At 44.0% G+C, this 20,302-nt stretch overlaps 1 protein-coding gene across 5 annotated transcripts in view; it reads left to right on the top strand.

Annotated features, from left to right (window-relative positions):
* DGKG (diacylglycerol kinase gamma) overlaps positions 1-20,302 on the top strand; it is a 186,233-nt gene that overhangs the window by 129,504 nt on the left and 36,427 nt on the right. For all 5 annotated transcript variants that reach the window (XR_001598790.2, XM_016159730.2, XM_016159733.2 and 2 more), the window contains one exon: positions 12,611-12,788. Coding sequence is in view for 4 of the 5 variants with exons in the window: in XM_016159730.2 (XP_016015216.2) it covers positions 12,611-12,788 (178 nt within the window). In the remaining variant the exon portion in view is untranslated. The remainder of the gene's footprint in view (positions 1-12,610; positions 12,789-20,302) is intronic.

The raw sequence follows: 20,302 nt of genomic DNA, 5'->3' as shown, positions 1-20,302 counted from the left end.
CCAGCCACAGTGATCCCGAGGGATATGAAATGAGAACCTGTTCATGGGGAAGGGAAAGCTGAAGAGAGCATTGGAAGGGATTTTGAGTTCTTGGAAAATGAAAGGTGGCAACCTGATTATGCATCAAACACTGGAGTAAAAAGAAGGCTGGAACAGGTCTTAGAGAAACATCCCGCTGTTAGTCTATTCTCCTCCTCTATTAAGTCTAGTGGCGCCATCATCCAGCATCACCTGCATGGCGAGGCCGCCCAAGGCACCTCTTGCTACTTCAGATTTCTTCTTCTTGCCCATCCTGCAGTTCTCTCTGCTCCAGATTCCCCTACCTCAGTTTCTTCTTGCTTCCTCCCATGTCTGCTAGACTATCCATTTTAAACTATAGAGGGGCAAAAAAGAAAAAGAACCCACAATATCCCCAAAAGGGATTGGCACTGTTATAATCTTGGCCTTGTTTCAATCCTGTAATAATATTAGTCCTTGTTTCTTTAAAATCAAGCCTCTGGAAGATCTCTATGAGTCTTTGATTTCTTAAATCTTATCCATTTTTAAACACAGCTCCATCCTCCCTATCTTTCTACCTCTTTCAGCCATGCACTGACTACAAGTTTCCCTCACTGATCCTTAAAATCGTTCAGCCTACTTGTTTCTGTCAATTTTCTCTTGTAAAATCCCATTGTTTGCTTGCAGTTTCTGACACATAACTTCTTCTCCCTCTAAATGACCTTCTTTTTTATTTCTTTCAAATGTGTACCCCGTAATTCACTTCAAGCCCTCATTTATCCATATGCTTTTATTTTCTTTTTCTTTTCCATTTCCTTTGTTCTTTGTGAATTGCTTTGATTTTCTTTGTCTTCAGACTCCTGACTATACATACTTTGTATCTCCCAAGGACTTTGGAATAACTTTTATGGAGGAATTTTCATGCCTCCATTTTCACAAAGCAGTGGGGAGATACACAGCCCAGTGGATAGAAAAGGCCCAAGGAAGTCTCAGAAGATGGAGGTTGGGGTTACATAACTCAGTGTGTTGACTTAGAAGGCACCCCCACCAAAGGTTCCTGGCAGATCTCCAGATAAGCTCTGCTCCAACAACCTTAATTTTGCTACTGCTAAGGCCCCTTAGTGAAAGAATAACTTTCCTCAAGGAAATACATCTTTTAAGTAATAATGAACTATGGGGCCTTATCACTGGGAAATGTTTTATTTCTCTTAGACTTTTTAGAACATTGGAAAGAACTTATGGTCTTCGTCTCCATACTCAGGAGATTCAGGGACCCTGGGGAAGAAAACCATTCCAATCCTTTTCTGCTTCTACAACTGGGTTATAAAACAGACAGAGGATGTTATATACAAATAGATCTTATTGGCTTTGGTAGACAGATCTTTGTCTATTTTAATCATTGAGATCCTAATTTTCTGATCCTAGTCTTCTATAGAAAAGGAATTAAGACTCTTTTAGGAAGGGCACATAATCTAAGGGGTTGGATAAATAACCACCGTGCACACAGACATGTCACATCTCAAGTCCCTTAAGATCAACGAATTAATAACAACAACAGCCACTTGTGGGATGCTTTCCTTGCGACAAGTTCTATCCTGGCACTTTCAGACAACACCTTATCTAATCATAACAACTCTACTCAGTGTATATTATTCCCATTATTTATACAGGGAAACTGGGTCTCTGAAGGATAAATAAGTACACCAAGATTAGATGAGTTACAAGCCCATGTGGCCCTCACAATGCCACAACATTCCCTGTAAGAGATGGCCTCTGCATTACATTTCCACTTTCCACCTAATGCACATGTCTGTTGATTTGGTTGTGGGGTTCCCATTAGGGACTTGGCATATCTATTAGGCAGTTAGCTGTCTGAAGCAGGGTCTCTATCTTATTTATTCTGTATCCCCAGGCCTAGCTCAGTACCTGAAATGAAGTATTTGTTCTATATTGATTGTAAAATTGAAACAAAGAATGAAAAACTCCATAATTAGTGTGAACAGTAACAGAAATTACATCTTGACCAGCCTCAAGTAGGACCTTTTTGTTGGAAGCCACCAAAATAAAAAGAACTCACCTTGCTCCATTTGTAACACAGAGATGGCTGAGCCTTTTGCCTGGCACTCAGACCTTCTGACAGTGTGGTGAGTGGAAAGACCTCCCACACCCATCCCTGAGCTGTTGCTGGGAACTATGAAAGTATTAGAGGGTCTAGGGCAACTGTGAACTCAGGACAGGAAATGCCAGCGTTCTCCCACCTCTTTCCCACCAAAAAGAGTTAAGACTGTGAGTGGGCAGAGCCCACATGGCAGCAAGGGTGCTGAGCAGCTATGGGGTCGGAGGAAGTGACCCTGAAAAGCAGCAGAAAGAGTCTCCATTCTGACCCCTCTCTCATAGCCCAGAAACCTACCTGCCCCTGAGCCCTGCCAGTCTCTATGGCCATCAGCCCTGCTCTATCTGCAAGAAAGTCTGACCCCTCTGAAAGTCCCATCCACCCCAAGTTGGCTTGAGCTCCCCAGACAGACAGCAAAGCCTATTAATCTGCATCCAGAGCAAAAATGCCTCAACACACCAGGTTTCTTTAACTTGGGGAGGGTGGAGCAGCAGTGGATAGGAAATGGCTTTGCCCTCCGTCCAACTCTGAGGCAACCCACCACCACGAGCTCTGAGAAACAGCAGTTTTGTTTTGGAAACTGGCATCCAGTGCAGCCTTGCTCCTGGAAATGAATTTGGTTCCCCCCAGCTGCAATGTTCTACTTCCAGCCGTCCTGCCAACACCCCCTTCCAGCTGCCCCTCTCAAAGGCGCCATTGTGCCCGCCTGGCACAGCAACAAAGGAGGGCTGAAGAGGAAGAAAACATTTTCAGCCCATGGGATGTTCTTAAACAGGTTGTGTGTACATGGCTTCAATGCTGCATTCCTTGAACCCACACAAACCCGCCAAAACTCCATCATCTCTGTCACAGATGGCAGCCACTGTCCGGTCTCACTGGCCCACCATAGCTCACTGTCAGAGAACACAGAGCAGGCAGCTGAGTGGGCAAGGCTGGTGGGAGGGGAGTCAGATAACACTTTTTCAGAACAGCTCTCTAGCCTGCCAAGGCAAGGCTGAACATAGACTTCGAAGCTCTGAACTGTTCAGATATAGATTTCCCTTAACTGTGATAAGAGGACCACTACTTTTAGACTTGGGTTAACCTTTGTTTTTGTTTTTGTTTTTTTTCCTTAAGGCAGGTTAGTTTAATTTTAATTACACTGAATTAACTCAACAGATTAATTCTGGCACATTCTGCTAAGTGTGTATCTAGCCTCCTCCTAAATACTCTAAGGATAGGAAGCTCACTACTTTTCCAGAAGCCTGTTCCATGTGGGAACAGCTTTGACTTTCAGAAAGCTCTTCCCAATGTTGACAAAGATACAGGTCTCATTCATCACCATATCCTTCCCTTGTCAGCGCTTAGCACAATGCTTGGAACAAAACAGGTACAAAAGTGTTTGTGGGATACAGGCCTGAATTCCCCATCCATTGGCCCTATTTCAACCCTCGGGGGGCACACAGAATATGCCTTCTTTCTCCTTTACATGACTGCCCTTCATAGGGCTTAAAATTTATCTTCCATGTTGTTTCCTATTGACCTTCACTGAGCTAAACATCCCCAGTTCTTTATATGACTTGATGTACAGATCCATAACTATCCTGGCCACACTTCTCTTGACAGACTCTATGTTTTTCCAATGTCTTCTTTAAAATGAAGAATCAACTCTCTTTTACCTATAATACTCCAAAAGTGGTTTCATTGGTAACAGCACACAGGATTGACAAGCTTTGGGTACATTCTCTATAAGTTGGACTGTCTCCTCGATCTTGTTTGCATCTCATGCAGGAAACCTGTAGATTCATGAAGCCTACCATAAACCTGGATAAATTTGGGAAAGAAATATCTTCTTGAGTTTCACTGAGTCAATGTTTCTTCATCTGCAAAAATGAGGACATAAATACCAACATTGCAGAGCTGTAAGGATAAAAATATATGATGTCCTAGTTCATAATAGTTACTCAATAAATAATATATATCAATGTTACCATATAGCATATGTGTGTATTAGTACAAGTATCTAACTGCTCACAACAGACATCAGCTCCTAAAATGATATGAAACAGCCTCTCTGAATGCAAGGGAAGCCACTGTCCAAGATTTACCTCCATGCCAGGCCAATTTTTTTTTTTTTAATCATGCTGAACTGTCTTTCCAATAATGCTTTCACCACTCATCAACACCACTTAATTTATTGCCTTTTCTTCCCTCAGGATACACATCAGATTATTGACACTAAAAACACCCTCTCTAGTTCTTCTCTAGGGAAAATAGATGTCATTGTTTGCCCTGGCTGCTTTTCTTTTACTCCCAATAAATTTCTCTACCCTGGCCATAGGCCCTACTGATATGCAGATATCTACTTCCTTCTCAGTGGTGTGCTGGAGCCAGCTTAGTCACTGGCGCATCTCTGCTTTCAGAGATGTCATGTTGGTAGCTTGAAACTGGCCATAGTGGGAGTGTTTATACCAGGGAACACCAGGATCAGAGCTGCTGCCTCTGCTGCCGAGGCTCCTCCTCCTTTTTTCCTGGAGATCCTGCTGGTAAGCATATAGAAGCACACCACTGCCTCTAACATTGAACCTGCTGTGAGCACCTTGAGGACAGTGATGGTCTCCCATTTCTATTCCATCCCCAGGGTCTAGCACAGAGTAAGTAGGTTCTTATACTCCTTAATGGGTGAATGGGTATTTTTGTGTTCTGTCTCTTAACATCTCTCTCATATAAAATGCACCCATGTACCCTGTTCTTGTTACCAGCTGTTCAGATATAGATTTCCCTTAATTGTGATAAAAGAACCACTTCTTTCAGACTTGGGTTAACTTTCCATATCTCTCCCTAACCTGGACATTCAGTCTACTTTATTCAGTCAATATATTCATCCTGGGAAGTTGTGGGGATTCATCTGGAAGGAACAAAACCTTGTAAGGTTTCTTTAAGGAACACCTTGGTTTCCATTTTGGGATTGCTCCACACATTCTTTGTTGATTTATTGCCCAGATATGGGTAAGACATGCCAGCAACTATGGAGAACAAGAGCAGTATAACATATGGGCCCTACCCTCTAGGAGGTTAAAGTCTCCTGGAGGCAGGCAAATATGCATAATACAGGGCAGAATATATATTCCCTGTAAGAGACAAAAGCAAAACAATGAAAATTTAGAGAAGGGGAAGATCAGTTTCTAGCTATAACCCTGGAGAAAACCTCATAGAGCAGATAGCTTTTGAGCTGGAAGAGTTGCATTTTAATAGACATAAAAGAGCTAATGAGCAGTTTAAGCAGTGTGTGCAGCAGAAACAAAAGCAAGTACGATCAACTCTATAGCCTGTATGCACACCAGTTTGGGTTAACATGATTGGCCTTTCCTAGAGCCCAGCTAACCCTCTTTCCAAACCATGGGGGACTTTGGACCAATGCCAGCCTTCCCCCACAGTGTAATTTACATTCTAATCTACTAGGGCAGTTCACAGAGAACATATCCTCCCCACCTACCAAAGCAGAAAAGCTCCCACTATAAATGAGCACTAACACCTCATCCTTAACTGGACCTTACAGGGCCCTGGAGCTGTACAGCATGGTATATTGGTGCTTTCCCTTTGCCTAATGGCTGTCAGCATCCTGGTCCCTCAAAAAAAGGGGTGTGTGTGTGTGTGTTTGATCTTGATCAGGTCTTTATGTCAGCTATCTCTCTGCCCTTGAGTGAGTATCAGAGGCTTTGATGTGGAGACCCAAGCATCAGGGACGCCACCCTTGCCTTCTGCCCATCTCCTGCTGAGCCCGTCAAAACCCCTATTCAAGTGTGTCCAGATGCCATCCACCTCTTCCTCTGCCCCCTCTTCCTCTTCACTGTAACTGAAATATTGTTTTGCCTAGACATTCCCCAGCACTTCCTTATTTTCCTTTTCAAAAGATACCCGCCCCCATTTCTCACTCACTAGGAAAGGAAAAGACTCCATTCTCATCCCTAGACAAATGTCCCATCACCATCTTCTGCATCTTCTCTTCTATTCCATCCACCTCCCATCCTAAGCATTCCCAACTTCCTCTTCCTTCTATGCATTCATACAACAAGTGTTAATTGAGTATCTTCTCTGCCTCAAACATCCACGAAAAATCTTTTCCTTAATCATATTATTCTATGAGATCCTATCTTCTCCCTCCAGCCCCATTTGCCACCCAACTACATGGCAATTCTGACTCTATTCCCTCACTACCTCTCCTATGTACCCTAGAGTCCCTAGTTAAGCCCTAGTTCTTGCAAGAGATAGCTGTGTCATGTAGGAAGGTCACTTACCAACTCTAGGTCTCATTGTTCTCATTTTGGTAATTAGAGATTACCAAATATAATGTTCCATCTGGGTTTTTGTGCTCTGGCCTTCATCCAGCTGCCAAAAAATTCCTCTCTACAAAATCACTCATGACCTCCTGGTTGCCAATCCAAATGACCAAATGTCTAATTCCAGATCTGCTACTCTGATTACCTGTGTGACACTGGGCCATTTCATTCACCTCTTTAATCCCCATTTTTCTCATCTATAAAATGAGATGATTGGACTGAATGACTTTTCAAGAATCTTCGGGTCTTTGATTCTATGAGAACACAGATACAGAGAAGAGAGAAAGAGAAAGCTCCTTTTTAGAGAGTGGCCAGGGAGGAATTTATGGAGAAAATGGCATTTGTAGAGATGTGAAAGAAAAGCACAGAGAGGGTGCTAGGGTGTCCTCAAGGGGACTATATTAATGGATCTAGACAAGGCTCATCCTCCAGTGATTAAGATCTCTATAATGGAAGATTCAGGTTGACAGTACTTGAACCCAATAACCATTCTGAACATCACGAGAGAGAGAGAGAGGCAAACTATGTGCCTCCTAATCAGATGCAATAGAAAATATACAATCCCACAGATAAAATATTCTCGCCAAAAAGTCACCCCGAATCTCATCGAGCCTCTAGATCTAAAAGTACCAATTTATTGAAAATAGAAGACATAGACTGCAAATATGTTTAAAAGACACCTCAGAGATGCAGTCAGCAAAATCCAAAATCTGGGAAATGCTACAGCCTTACTTCTCAAAGTGTGGTCCATCACACACATCAGTGTCACCTTGCAGCATGTAGAAATGCAGAGTCTCAGGCCCCACCTCAGACCTTCTGAATCAGAATATGCATCTTAATAATCCTGCAGGGATTTGTAAGCACATTAAAGTTTGAGAAGCATTGCTATACAGGACAGATGATTCATTTCCTTCAATAAACATTAAAAGACAAGGGGAAAGAATGGGGAATTTATAGATCAAAAGAAACCATGAGATGTATCAACCAAATTTAATCTGTAGACCAACCTTTCAGAAAAACTAATTATTTTAAAAAATGAGACCAGTGCGGAAATTTGAACAATTACTGGATATTTATTGATATTAAAGAATTGTTACTTTTAAGAGTGATAATTGTATTAGGGTAATTCTTTTTTTAAGAGTCTTATTTAAAGATACATACAGAAGTATTTATAGATTAAATGATAGAGTATCAGGGATTTGCTATAAAATAGTTTAGTATGGAGGTGGAGAAATGAACTGGGGTAGAGTTAAAACAAGATTAGCTGTGGGTTGCTAATTGCTGCAGCTGAGATTTTGGGTACTTTGGGATTTATTATTCTTTCTACTTTCCTTTATATTTGGAAATACCCATTAAAAAAAAGATTTTAAAAAGAAAGACCAAGAAAGAGTCATTAAAGATGGGAGGGACAAATCAAGATAGCGTGGTGGCAAGGAACCCAAGAAAGAAAATTTCAAGCTGAAAGGGGACGAAAACACCTTAGATCTGCCCTGATTTAGAGAGCAGGCACAGCCCAGTCGCAAGAGTATGAAACAAACAACCTGCGTTCCAAACCAGAGAAAGTCGACATAATCCGTGGCACCGTGAATCGAGGTTAGAAGGGAGAATTTCCTAGTTGCTAAAAACTGAAACAGGTCATCAAATAAATTATGGGATCTCCTTCTCTGAGGACCTTCAGAAATAGGATCGACGGGGCTGAAATGGAGGCAGCGTCGCTCAGGGAGGGGAGGTTCAGGTCCGCCGCCTGCTCAGGTCCCAGAGGCGGACAGGCACTGGGGTAGGGGGTGGGGGCGGGGAGGAGCCCGCAGCCGCGGCAGGAAGCATCAGCGGCCTCCCTCGCCTCTCCGCTCTCCTTCCCTCTCAGGGGGCACCTTAGCGGGTCCTAGTTCTGCCCAGAATTACAGAGATTTCAGGGGTTCTAGAGATCAAGTCGGGCGTGGGCAGCGGGTGGGAGGGAAAGGATGGATACACATTCCAGGTGCATTTCATTTGCACATAACTACGCTTTGGCTTCGTAACCCAGTATCTGTTTACCTATGCACTGGCGCTCCACCAAGCAAACAATCCCCGGCTCAGAAAGAAACCAAAACTACGGATATTGTCTTCGCAAAGGGGACCAGTGTTGAACGTAGCCGACAGCTGCGGGCCGGCGCAGCGGGGCCTGGGCGGAGGCGGGTGCGGGCCGCTCCTCGCCTGGGCTCGCGGCAGATTCCTGAGCTGCTTCCAAGGGGGCAGGAGCCGGGCTGGCCTTGATGCAACCCACCCCACCCAGTGCCTGCAAGCCGCCTCAGACCTGGACGGCTATGGTCCGGCACCTCGCCGCCCGCACACACTGAGAGCACAATTTGGGGCGTGTGCGTGCCCGCTGCCCGGGACGAGAGCTCTCTCAGCCCCAAACTAGGCTATAAATACCTGAGTTCTACTGCAGCGCAGCCTCGGCTTAGAGGGGAGCCGGCTAGCTCAGTCCTAGGTTAGGGATTGCTAAAGGTGCGCGCAGAGACCGCCGCCCTCCTGGTACTCATTCCAGAAGCCCCCTGAGTCAAGAGCAGGGCGGGTGGGGCCGGGGGTGGGGCGGCGGTGGGACTTGCAGATGGCGTCATGAAACTGTTGGTTTTAGCTCTGAAACCCGCCAGGGAGCGGCCCCAGGGCCTGTGTTCCATTTAAGTAGGCAGTGTACCGGTCTCGGCTCCACTTTCCAAAACCCGTCAGGGCAACTTTCCACCTTTAGTGAGACCTAAGCGGACCTGAGATCGGAAGGAAATCAGTGTGTGATGACTAAGCCAAGAACCCCTAAGAACCGGCATGCAGGCATGGGCCGACAAGGCTCTCACTAGCGTGGGTCAGGCCATGGGGCCATTAAAATGCTTCCAGCAAGGTCTCAGGTAGAGGGAGAATGATTTCAGGCTGAAATATGCCTCATGGCACAGGTAATATTACTACTAACTGTAATAACAAAAATGTTTATGGAATATTACTACCTTCCAGAGACCAATCAAACCCTTGAAGTGTTTATTCCCCGCCCCTCACCCCATTTTACAAATGACAAATTAAAGCCCAAAGAGGTTAAGAAACCAGTGCAGGAACACACAGCTGGCGAGTGAAGGAGCTTAGATTTAAATTCATATCTCTCCAAACCCAGGCAAGCTCTTTTCAAAACACCGCATTGCCTCTCAGTTTTCATATGAAGTGAATAGTGGTGGCGTGGAAGTAACAAGAGGAAAAGTGGCCCTGCTGTCTAGGAGCTGATGGGATGCAGGAAGATGGTGCTGGGCACAGAGTTGAGCAGAACTCGTTTCAGAGAGTTGGGAGAAAAGTCTGACCCAGTGGGATTCTAGGCTAAATCCCTAAGCATGAATCTGTGTATAAAGGACGAAAGGCTAGAAGACATTATGAAATAAATTTCTAACAATTCATTAATTCTGTTGAAGAAAAAAAGGGAAAAGAGTTTAAAAGAGAATCACCATGACAGCAACAGAGAGCTCTGGGTTGAACTCATGCTTTCAGGAAACAGTTCACACATAAGCGGAAAGGAGAGGGATGGGCATGCACCCAGCTAGGAATGCACAAAAGCAACTCCGACCTGTAAGCCTGACTTCAGGCCAAATGAAGGCCAAGCAGAATGACCTGAAGGAAAAAAAAATAGAAAGCATTTGATTTTTTTTCATTCTTTTTCTGATAGAAGTTGTAGGGTGGTCATTTAGGAAATGATATTTGATCTCAGCACAATGTCTTGTGTTTTAGTGGAAAGATCACAGGATTGAGGTCTACAGACCAGGATACTGGTCTAGCTCCATCATTAATAACTTGGGTGAACCACAGCAAGCTCCTTAACCTCACTGGGCTTCATATATGAAGGATGGGGCATGCTCTCTTAGGTCCCTTTCGTCTCTAAGTTCTGTGATTCCACACTGTAATGAAAAGAGGACCGTTTAGTCCAGGGGATGTAGCCACGATGGGGGCAGCCACACCCTGAGGGCTATTTAATGCACAATGACCAAAGAGAAGACTTGGCCCCTGTTTTTGCCATTTATATATATATGTATTAATAACTTAATCTCCAAATGATAGGAGAGCTATGGAAAAGGGTCATAGAATGAAGATTTAAAATAAACTAGAGGGACCAGACGAGGCTTGAACTAAAAGCCAGATGAAATTAGTTGACATAAATGTAAATCCCTGTGTCTAAGTTATTTTTTTAAAAAAATACCTATACGAGTTCAGGATAGGGAAGACCAGGTTGAGAAGCAGATGATGGGAAGAGGGGTCTGGGTGGTGGAGATGAGCACTCATTCACGATGAAGTGATTCAGCTGTCATCTAGTTGCTAACAAAAGAGCTAGTGTGACTTTGACCATATTTAACAATAAGGGTAACTTCCTGCATTATCTCATCTCTGGGGTCTGATAGTGTCATAAGATCCGAGCCCAGGAAGTGTCAGCGGTATTGCTTCCTGTGCCATCAGATCCTGTCATTGGTGTTCTTTTTAATGCTGGGGGCCTTACGGAGTAGGAGAGTGATGAACCACAGTGTGTGCAGAACAGGGCAACCAGGATAGGGAATGTCTGAAAACCAAGTCTCGTGGGAGGGGACCGAGAGAGTCGGCAGTGCTCAGCTCAGAGGAGACGCAGCCACTGGTGGTGTGAGAGGGAGGATAAGTACAGCCGTGGTTAAGACTTGGGTTCTGACTGCCTATCAAATCTATATACGCCCATTTGTGTGACTTTAGGCAAGTTACTTAACTGCCTCAGTGCCTCAGTTTCCCTAAATGTAAGAAGGGGATAGCCATAGTAACTAATGTATAAGATTACTATGGTGGTAATAGGTGAGATGTATACAAAAGCTTCCCTGGCAGGTGGCAATACACATGAACAATAATGATGATGATTTCATCATATATCTGGTGCGTTGTCTGAACGGAAGAGGGAGGAGGGTCATTCTGGCTGGCTTCAGAAAAGAGGAGAAGACTAATGAGTATAGCAGGAAGAAAGAGAATCTGCTTCAACGTAAAGGACCTTTCAAATCATCAGAATTTCTCAATATAAAAACGAGTTCCTATTTACCAGAGAAGCTTGCTCTATTCCACTTTATAATTGGAAAAACAAGTCACGAGGATAAGATACTGTAAATTAAGAGCATCAAAGAAATCAGTAGGTAAACCAGCATGGCAACGAGACCTACCTTTCTAGTCCTCCTTCGTTGAGAAATCTCTAGAAGTTTGGATTTGTAGGTAACCTCAAAGACCATGGGTTTCAGTTGAATGCTTTTGATTTTCCCTGCATCACAATAAGCAAGGTAAAGAGCTAGAGCTTTTAGTCAAATCCCCTCACTTAGAATCTCTGCTCTGTTATTTATCAGCTGTGCAATTTTCATTAACTTAGCTCACTTCTATGGGTCCAGTTTTTTTGTTTGTCGGTTTGGTTTTTTGTCCATAAATGAAGTAAACTACCTACAATCTTGATGAACAAGATACTCTATTTCTTGCTGTGTTGATAAACATTATGGCAAAGTGGGATGACATTATCAATATGTGAAATGGGAAAATTCAAGCTTTCTGCCCTTTCGTACCTGATGGGGAGGCGAGTAGTGGAGACAGGATAAAGAAACTCTGCAACATCGGCAAGCACACATGCCAAAATTGCACTCACAATACAGATATGGGAGACAGGCAAATTCTGAAAGGCTTCCACATTTTAAAATCTTGTGCTTTCACAGGAGGGATAAAATAAGAGGTGGCAAATGAAACTTTTATGTCATTTCTGAGAATCTACTGTGTTAGGTTATGGACTCAGTGTCCTACCAACTCTTCACAACTGTTAGGAAAGGCCAGAATGAATGATAATGAGGTTGAACTAGAGAACAGGTTGACAATTGTCTTATAAACCATCCCTTAAGCCCTTCTAAATCTATAGAGGGTCCCTGGAACCTTATGCTATCTTCTCCAGAGCTGACCAGGACTGGATCGCCCCCATCTCACTGCAGTGCCCAAAGCATTAGACCTGAGCAACTTTGCCCAGGATTCAGCTTCTGATGGAGGCAAGCTTGTGGCTGAGAGTCCATCACATCCTCCATGATGAGAGCCCTCAACACACATACACACACACACACTCACACACATGTACACACCACCTTATTTTGTGATACGCCGAGGACACTAACAGATAACTTTCCTCCCTGCCCCACAGTGTGATGGAGTTGGCGTGGACCTGAGCAACATCTTCCTTGAAGGCATCGCCATTCTCAACATTCCCAGCATGTATGGTGGCACCAATCTCTGGGGAGAAACAAAGAAGAACCGGGTTGTGATCCGGGAAAGCAGGAAGGTCGTCACTGATCCCAAGGAACTGAAATTCTGTATCCAAGGTAAGCCAGGAATGAGGAAAATTTCTGTAGGTCAATGCCCTAGTGGGAGGGGTATTCAGGTGGGCCTGTTCGCAAACTGTATCTGGGCCTACAGCAGGTTCTAGAAGTCCCTACAGCCTGGCAAGGACCATTGCTCTGGGGACATGCTGACTTATCATCCCTGATGTTACAAAGTGTACAATCTAATTGAGAAGAGAAAATCAACAAATCAACAATAAGGGAGCCCTAAATATAGTCAGTAGTCAAACTGTGGGACTCCGTACCGTCAAGAGTCAATGCTGCTCCTGTCAAGGTCAAGGTTACCGGTATCCTCCAAAAACTAAATCCAATAGTCAGTTTTCAACCTTGATCTTGCCTTGCCTATCAGCGTCATTGGAACCAATTGATCACTCCCTCTTCCTGTAAATACTTGGCTTCTAGGACTCCACATGTTCCTGGTTTTTCTCCTACCCCACCTGTGACTCTTTCTCAGTCTCTTTTGCTGATTGTTCATCTTCTCCCTAACCTCTTGATGCTGGAGGGTCCCCAAGTAGAGTCCAAGACCCTCTTCTCTTTTCTATCTGTGCTCCTCCCTTGATGACCTCATCCAGTGGTGAGACTTTATTTAAATACCATGTGAATGCCAATGACTCAGCACGTCCAAAACTGAACTGATGTACCTCCCCCAAACCTTCTCCTCCTACAGTCTCCTCCATCTCAGTTGATAACTCCAACCTGCCAGTTGCTGGAGCCAAAACACTTGGCATCATCCTTGACTCCTCCTTTTATCTCACATCTCACATCCAATTTATCAGAAAATCTGTTAGCTTTACTTTTAAAAGTAAAGGAGCCACCCACTTCTCGCCACTGCATTCCTACCATCTTGGTCTGAGCCACCACCCTCTGTCCCTTTGGATTACTGCAGATCCTCCTAACTGAATTTCCCGCTTGTACCACTGCCCTATACAATCAGTTCCCACCACTGCATCAAAGTACCCCTGAAAAAATATATCAGATAACACTTCTGCTCCAAACCCTGCAGTGGCTCAGAGTAAAAGTCAAAGATCTCCATGTAGCCTGGAGACCCAGATGATCTAACCTCCTGTTACCTCCCAGACTTCATCTTCTGTTCCTCCCCTCCCTCCCCCTTGCTCCTCTAACACAGCAGGCTGCTTCCATGAACCAACTATTCTTTCTACCTTGAACAGCCAGTCAGTGTGTCTTAGAAGCCTTGAGCTGTGCTTTCTCCTTTTAACCCACCAGGATACAGAACACTGCTTTCTTAGAGTACCCTTAAAACTACCTTCACCTCTACCCCTTAGTGGCCATTTCCAACAGTGAGCCAAGTGGGGACTCAGTCAGAGCTCCTGGCAGCTCTGACTTCTCTGTGGACTGAAGGAAAGGACCCTGCTAATTTTCAGGGGTTTTCAATGAACTGGTGAGTTGGGGGAGAGAAGCCAAATGTGGGGGGCATTAGCAAAGACACTACACTGGGAGGCAGGAGACTGGATTTGAATCCATGTGGTGCCAGTAACCTACTTTATGACATCTCAGTTTTCTTTGCGTCATATATAACTAGCATCGTATATAAAATTTTGATAGCCGAATGAATGGGATCAAACCAGATCATTGGCTCTTAGATCTGGCTTGCTTATTGCAAATGAAGATTCCTGGGCCCTAGCCCAGATCTACCTAATTAATCTCTGGGTTGGTTCCTGGTAATGAGCTCCCCAAGTGACTGTGATGAATTGTCAGGCTTGAGACCAACTGAGATAGACAAATGTCCATGAATCTGGGTCTGTGTTTTTTGATGTCCCAGGCTATTAATGCCAAGATGGGATGTGATCCCACCAGTAGAAGGAGACAAAACTTGGCTGACCATCTAAGGAGAGAGTTATTTGCTTATTTCACACCCATCTGTTAAACAACCAGATTGTTATATTTTAAGGCAAGGTCATCAAGAGAGATCATCTCCACACCTCTACCCTTTAAGAGAAGACTCAGGAATTTTTATTTATCTATTGCCCTCTTAAGTTTTATTTCAAATGGTAAACTTTTCAATTTGTATAAATTATTAAACTGAATAATGTGTTCCTCCTTTATTTCTTGGCAGAGGAAGTTGTGGGTGCTAGCAGAGGGTGGGGGAAGCCTTCGAGATTGTGGAAAGTTCCTAAAAACTTTCCCACCCTGGTGCTCCTGCCCCAACCCTCAGTCTGGCATCCAGCCCCTTTAGAACAAAATCAGGGGAGAATCCGCCCTCTCCTCCAACCTGAGGGTTTGGGAAAGCTCTTGCTAAGAACATGTTCTGATTAGGACTCAAGGACAGCCTTCATCTTCTCCTTACATGTCTGACCATATGCCCTCCCCTTCATGCAAGAGTAATGTGTCTGCTGATTGCTCTTGACCATCATGTACAGGAACTCTCTTCCTCAAATCCCCCTTTTCCACCCCAGAATGTGCTTTCAGAGCTAAAAATGAGGCTACTTCCTGTTCTTTGGAGGAGGATATGAACTAATCAGAGTGGAGGCTGAGAAGGGGGCCTGGCTTCTGGGCTTTGCAGAGACACCAACATTGAGCTTTCTTTTTGAAAGGGCCACGATCTCATGTAAGTTGAGAAGTTAATGGGGGAAAAGCTAAAGAGGCAAACTATTTTAGTGGAAAAGTCTAGACTTTTGATGAAGAACCAATGATGTTGGGCAAGTCCTCTTGAATTTAAATTTTCATTATCTGTGAAATAAGCAAGTCTGACAATCATATAGTTTCTATAGATCATAGATTCCTTATGGATCCACAACATTAAGGTATGGTCAGATTTTGATCTACGTGGACTCTTTGAACAGAATATGGCAAATTTCTTCCTTCTTCCAGTGCGTTTTGTCCCACAATTAATAGGCTAGCAGCTGAAAAGGCAGGGATCTCTCTCTCTCTCTCTCTCTCTCTCTCTCTCTCCCTCCCAGTTCTTCATTTGTTGGGATTCTTTACTCCTTGGCAATTTCAGTGGGATTAGAGATGAGGGAGAAAAGAGAATGACAATAAAAGAGTTACTGTCAAATCTCTCTCATCACAAATTGATCTTTCTCCTTAGAAAAGTAATCCAAGAAAGAAGATGGTTTGAGCTTAGCATGGATTCTGTAAGAAATTGGCCGATTAGAAAATAAGAAGGAGTACTGGGAAAAACACCAAGCAGTTGAACAACCTGGGTTAAAATTTAGGCTTTCACTTTGTAGTCTTATAAACCTTAGGAAGTTACTCCACTTCCCTAAGTCTCAGCTACCTCATCTATAAAATGGGTATAATAATACTTAGAACAGAATATGGCAAATTTCTTCCTTCTTCCAGTGCGTTTTGTCCCACAATTAATAGGCTAGCAGCTGAAAAGGCAGGGATCTCTTTTCTGAAGATAATGGATGTGAAAGTGCCTGGAACACAGCAAAAACTCAATCTTATTTTAAAAAATTTCCTCTCCCCTTTAATCCTATTTTATGCTAGAGCATGCCAGTTGAATTCCTGATTTTGAAGTTTGTATCTTTAGTATTGCCATCTACCTGCACTATCACTTAGAAAGAATAGAGCTTCTGTCAAACTCCATCCCAGCCTTTGAGCACATTAAACTCTTACCATCAATTATGCTGCACCTACTGTCTCATTTCCTAGACCTTTCAGATTCCTAGGATGGAGATTGGATGTTATTCATCTTTGTATCCCCAGCACCTGACTCAGTGTAGTCAGTCAAAAAAATAAATAAATAAATAAAAGGTTTTTGGGTCAATGAGAAGTACATGGCATGGTTCTTTTTTAGTTTTTATAATACCGACAAGAATAGTGACAGTCTTTTGTATTCATATTTCATTTTGGCTTGCAAATAGTTTTGCATATATTAACTTAACGTAACTCTAACCAGAAACCCATGAGCAAGGTTATATCCACTCACATCCATGTTCCTATTCATATTGGGGAAAAACAGAGGCCTAGAGAAGGGGTAGGACTCACAGTTATGTTTAGTGGTGGCATCAGAGCCAAGCCCGTGATTCCTAGTCTAGCCCCAAGTGGCTAGTATCCAATTAGAAAATTTATTTGAAGTCTTGCTGTGTGTATTGCACAAGCCAGGCACTCAGAAAATGGGAAGTGTTTATGACCCAGTCCAGTAAAGGCTCCATATATACTCACTGAAATTCTGCTCCTCCTGCAAAGCCTACCGCTAGGGCCATTTCCTTTCTGGAGCCTATAGAAGTGAATCCAGCCTCTGAATTCCTAGAGCATTTAATTTTGCCTTCTGTCTTAACAGTACACTGGTTATAGGTTGCCCTGTTTCACAGGCTTGTGTATCCTCATCATATCTGTCTCCTGTCAGTACCTGAAAAATGGGGAGCATATGTTCATCTTTGTGTTCCCTTCAAAGCCTAATGTCCTACCTGGCTCAGGTTGTTTTACAAAAATATTTGTTGAGGGAAGGGGATAAGGGGAAGGAATCTTGCCTTTGGTCTGCCAGAGCAGTGGGCAGTAGATCCTGGAGGTGGACAGGAACAGGCGCTTAGTGAAAAGTCTTGGGAGGGGAAACAGTCTCATTAACAGTTACATGTGAGTGTTAGTGAGGTTGAGAATTTCATTTCTTGGAATCATTAGATAAGTAAGAGATATGCCAACTATTTTCATATAAGCAATTCAAATATAACTTGGTGGACTTGTAATTGAGAGTCAGCATAGAGTAAGACACTGAACATTGAAAGAGATGTTGGAAGACCCAGACCTTCCCACCACCAGCCGTGTGACATTGGTTTAGTCACTGAACCTCTCCACTGAACCATTGCTGTAAAATGGAAACAATTATAGTCTCTGTTTCTCAGCATCGTTTGAGGGTTAAATGTGATCATCCATGTAGAGCACTTAGCAGCGTTCCTGGAACATGGTGAGCCTTGATCAACAGCAATCAGAATTATTGTTAAGTGATGTGTATGTAGGATATGATAAGGAAGGAGCCAAATTTGGGATTTTGCCCTCTTGACCTCTGCTCCAGGAATTTGGTCTAGATTCTCTTGAAATTACTTGTAGATCTAACAACCTATAACTCTGGGGTTAGGTATTGGCACGGTGCTTACCTGTGTCTGGCTGTTGTGGCCAGTGTGGGAGTTACACCTGAGCTGGCTATTCAGTGAAGCAAGGTGAGGGGAAGGGTGCCAAGTCTTGGATCCAGATGAAGCACGATGGGCACAGCACAAAGCCGGACCGGTCCCTGCGAGGTTGGGGAGCGAAGCCTCCAGACGGCTCTGCCATTGTCTCCCTCTGGCTTCACCCTCAACATGAATGCAGGGACTTCCTACACGTTTTCTTAAACTCTTCCCTGAGGCTCCTATCTGCCTCAATCCAACCTTCAGCCTTGTGCCAGCCGCAGTCTTGAGATTGCGTCACCCACACCTGGCCCCTATGGCTATCTGATATGAAAGCAACATTCCTCTCAGTGATTTCTTAGTCAATCCCACTTGAACTACAAACAGGGTATCCTGGCTAAGATTCTAAACGGAAAGGGCAAATTCTCACCCCAGAACTTCACTGGGTAATAATTTTTGCAATCCCTGGTAAAGAAAGACAGAAAGGTGGTAGAATGTACACTCAGCATCGATTTCCCAGCAGTGGAGATAAGCTTTCTGTCATTTATTCAACACACACTTATAAAGCACCTGCCAAATTCCAGGTACCAGGAAACAGTAATGAACAAAACCAGATATAGTCCCTGTAGCTATTACGGAGTGCAGGAGCCAGGCCTCAATAAAGTAATCTCACAGATAGACATATAATTAGAATCTGTGATAAGTGCCAAGAAGGAGAATCACATAGCTACCCAGGACTCCAGCAAGGCTAGCAAGCCGGAGTATAGCTCACAAGTGCACCTTGCTAGCCTGGGACTCGAACAAACTGAGCAGGCACTCACACAGGCTCCCTCCTCGCAGATGCAGGCGCTTCGCTGCCCTGATGCCAAAGCCTTGCCTGATGGGGAAAAGCCTCCTGCCTCAAAGTCAGTTGACTCAACTACTTTGCAGGGCACGTGTGGCTCAATCTGCCTGCTCACTGTTCCCTTGTGGATTTTCGGTCATTGTACTGACCATGCCCTGAATCTCAAAACCAGGGAATGGGATGCTATTCAGTCATCTCAGAGTCACACTCTCATCTCAGAGACACAACCTCAAGGCTGCTGCCGGCTCAAGGCTCAGAGGAGACAACAAAATAATTGTGAGCACCTAAGTTCATTGTGTCTCGGGACTTTCTTTTCACTTTTATGAAACCATAACAGAAAGTGGCCTGTTGAGTTCAGGAGCTGTCCAGAATTATAGGTTCCCAGTTTTCCCATTCGGTGGAGATCTGACCAGAAAGATAGAGTGAGCCATAGTCAGCCACTCACTGCTCGAGTGGGTGGAGAGAAAATAGAAATGTTCCTAAAAAGTGTGCATTTCACAGAGGTATTTTTGGCCAAGGTCTCTACTGGGAGCTGAGATGAAGTAGGGCGAGTGACCACTAAAGAGCCTAGGGGTACTTAGGGGTGCGTGCACTGGGATTCCCCTCAGCTCAGGGAATTAACTGTGGCAACACTTATGTCATTCCTCTTAAACACTTGCAGGCCTACAGAGACCTAGCTTTGCTTTTCATGAGAAATCACAGCTTTGTCATTCATTCCTTAAATGCCCATGTTGAAATCAACATGCCTCAAAGTAGGCATTATCTTTCCCCTCTTTACACATCCTCCCCCCTCTCCTAAAGCCCACTGTCCCTCCTTGTTACTGGCATCAGGTGTTGCCCAATTTATTCAGCACACATTTATGAAGCATCTGCCAAGGTCCAGGTTAGGTTTTGTTGGCCATACGGTCTCTGATGCAACTACTCAGCTCTGTCTACTTAGCATGAAAGCAACCAGAGACAACACATAAACAAGTGGGCATTGCGGTGTTCCAACACAACTTTATACAACTAATCGACAGGCAGGATTTGGCCCTTGATCCATGATTTGCCAATCCCTGTTGCAGATTTTAACAAGATCTCCTGTCAATTGCCATTTATATGAAAGTTTGAGAAACACTTAATTGGTGGGCCGGCTGCTCCCCTTAAGAATGCCAGGAAGAAACTTTATATGTTAGAAAATGAGGCCCGGGGAGGTTAATTGACCTGTCCAGGGTCACAAGAATTGGTAGATCTGGAACTAGAGCCCAAGTCCTAGTATTTCAAACATGGAGTTCTTTCTACACACACCAGAGTACCTGCCCCAGCCTCCCCATTTCTGGCTGGCCCTGACCCAACTCGAATTCACTGGAAATTCAAAGCAAAGCTATTATTCATTCTTCTTTAGCCGACTTCTAAATGAAGAGGACTCAAACTCATACTATAGAACCGCCCCCCCCCACCCCCGCCAAAGACCTCAGAGACTGTTCAGCATCTGCAAAGGAGAAATTTGCTTTCACGGTTTCAAGCTGGAGTTAAACTCCAACTTAATTCCTGCCTTAGGAGGTTTGCTGCTCAAAACAGAACCACAGAGCCAAGGAACCTTTCAT

The sequence above is a fragment of the Rousettus aegyptiacus genome, unplaced genomic scaffold (genome assembly GCF_014176215.1).
Source record: "Rousettus aegyptiacus isolate mRouAeg1 unplaced genomic scaffold, mRouAeg1.p scaffold_m13_p_4, whole genome shotgun sequence".
In the NCBI taxonomy this organism is placed as follows: Eukaryota; Metazoa; Chordata; class Mammalia; order Chiroptera; family Pteropodidae; genus Rousettus; species Rousettus aegyptiacus.
This window is presented reverse-complemented; position numbering and strand designations above follow the sequence as displayed.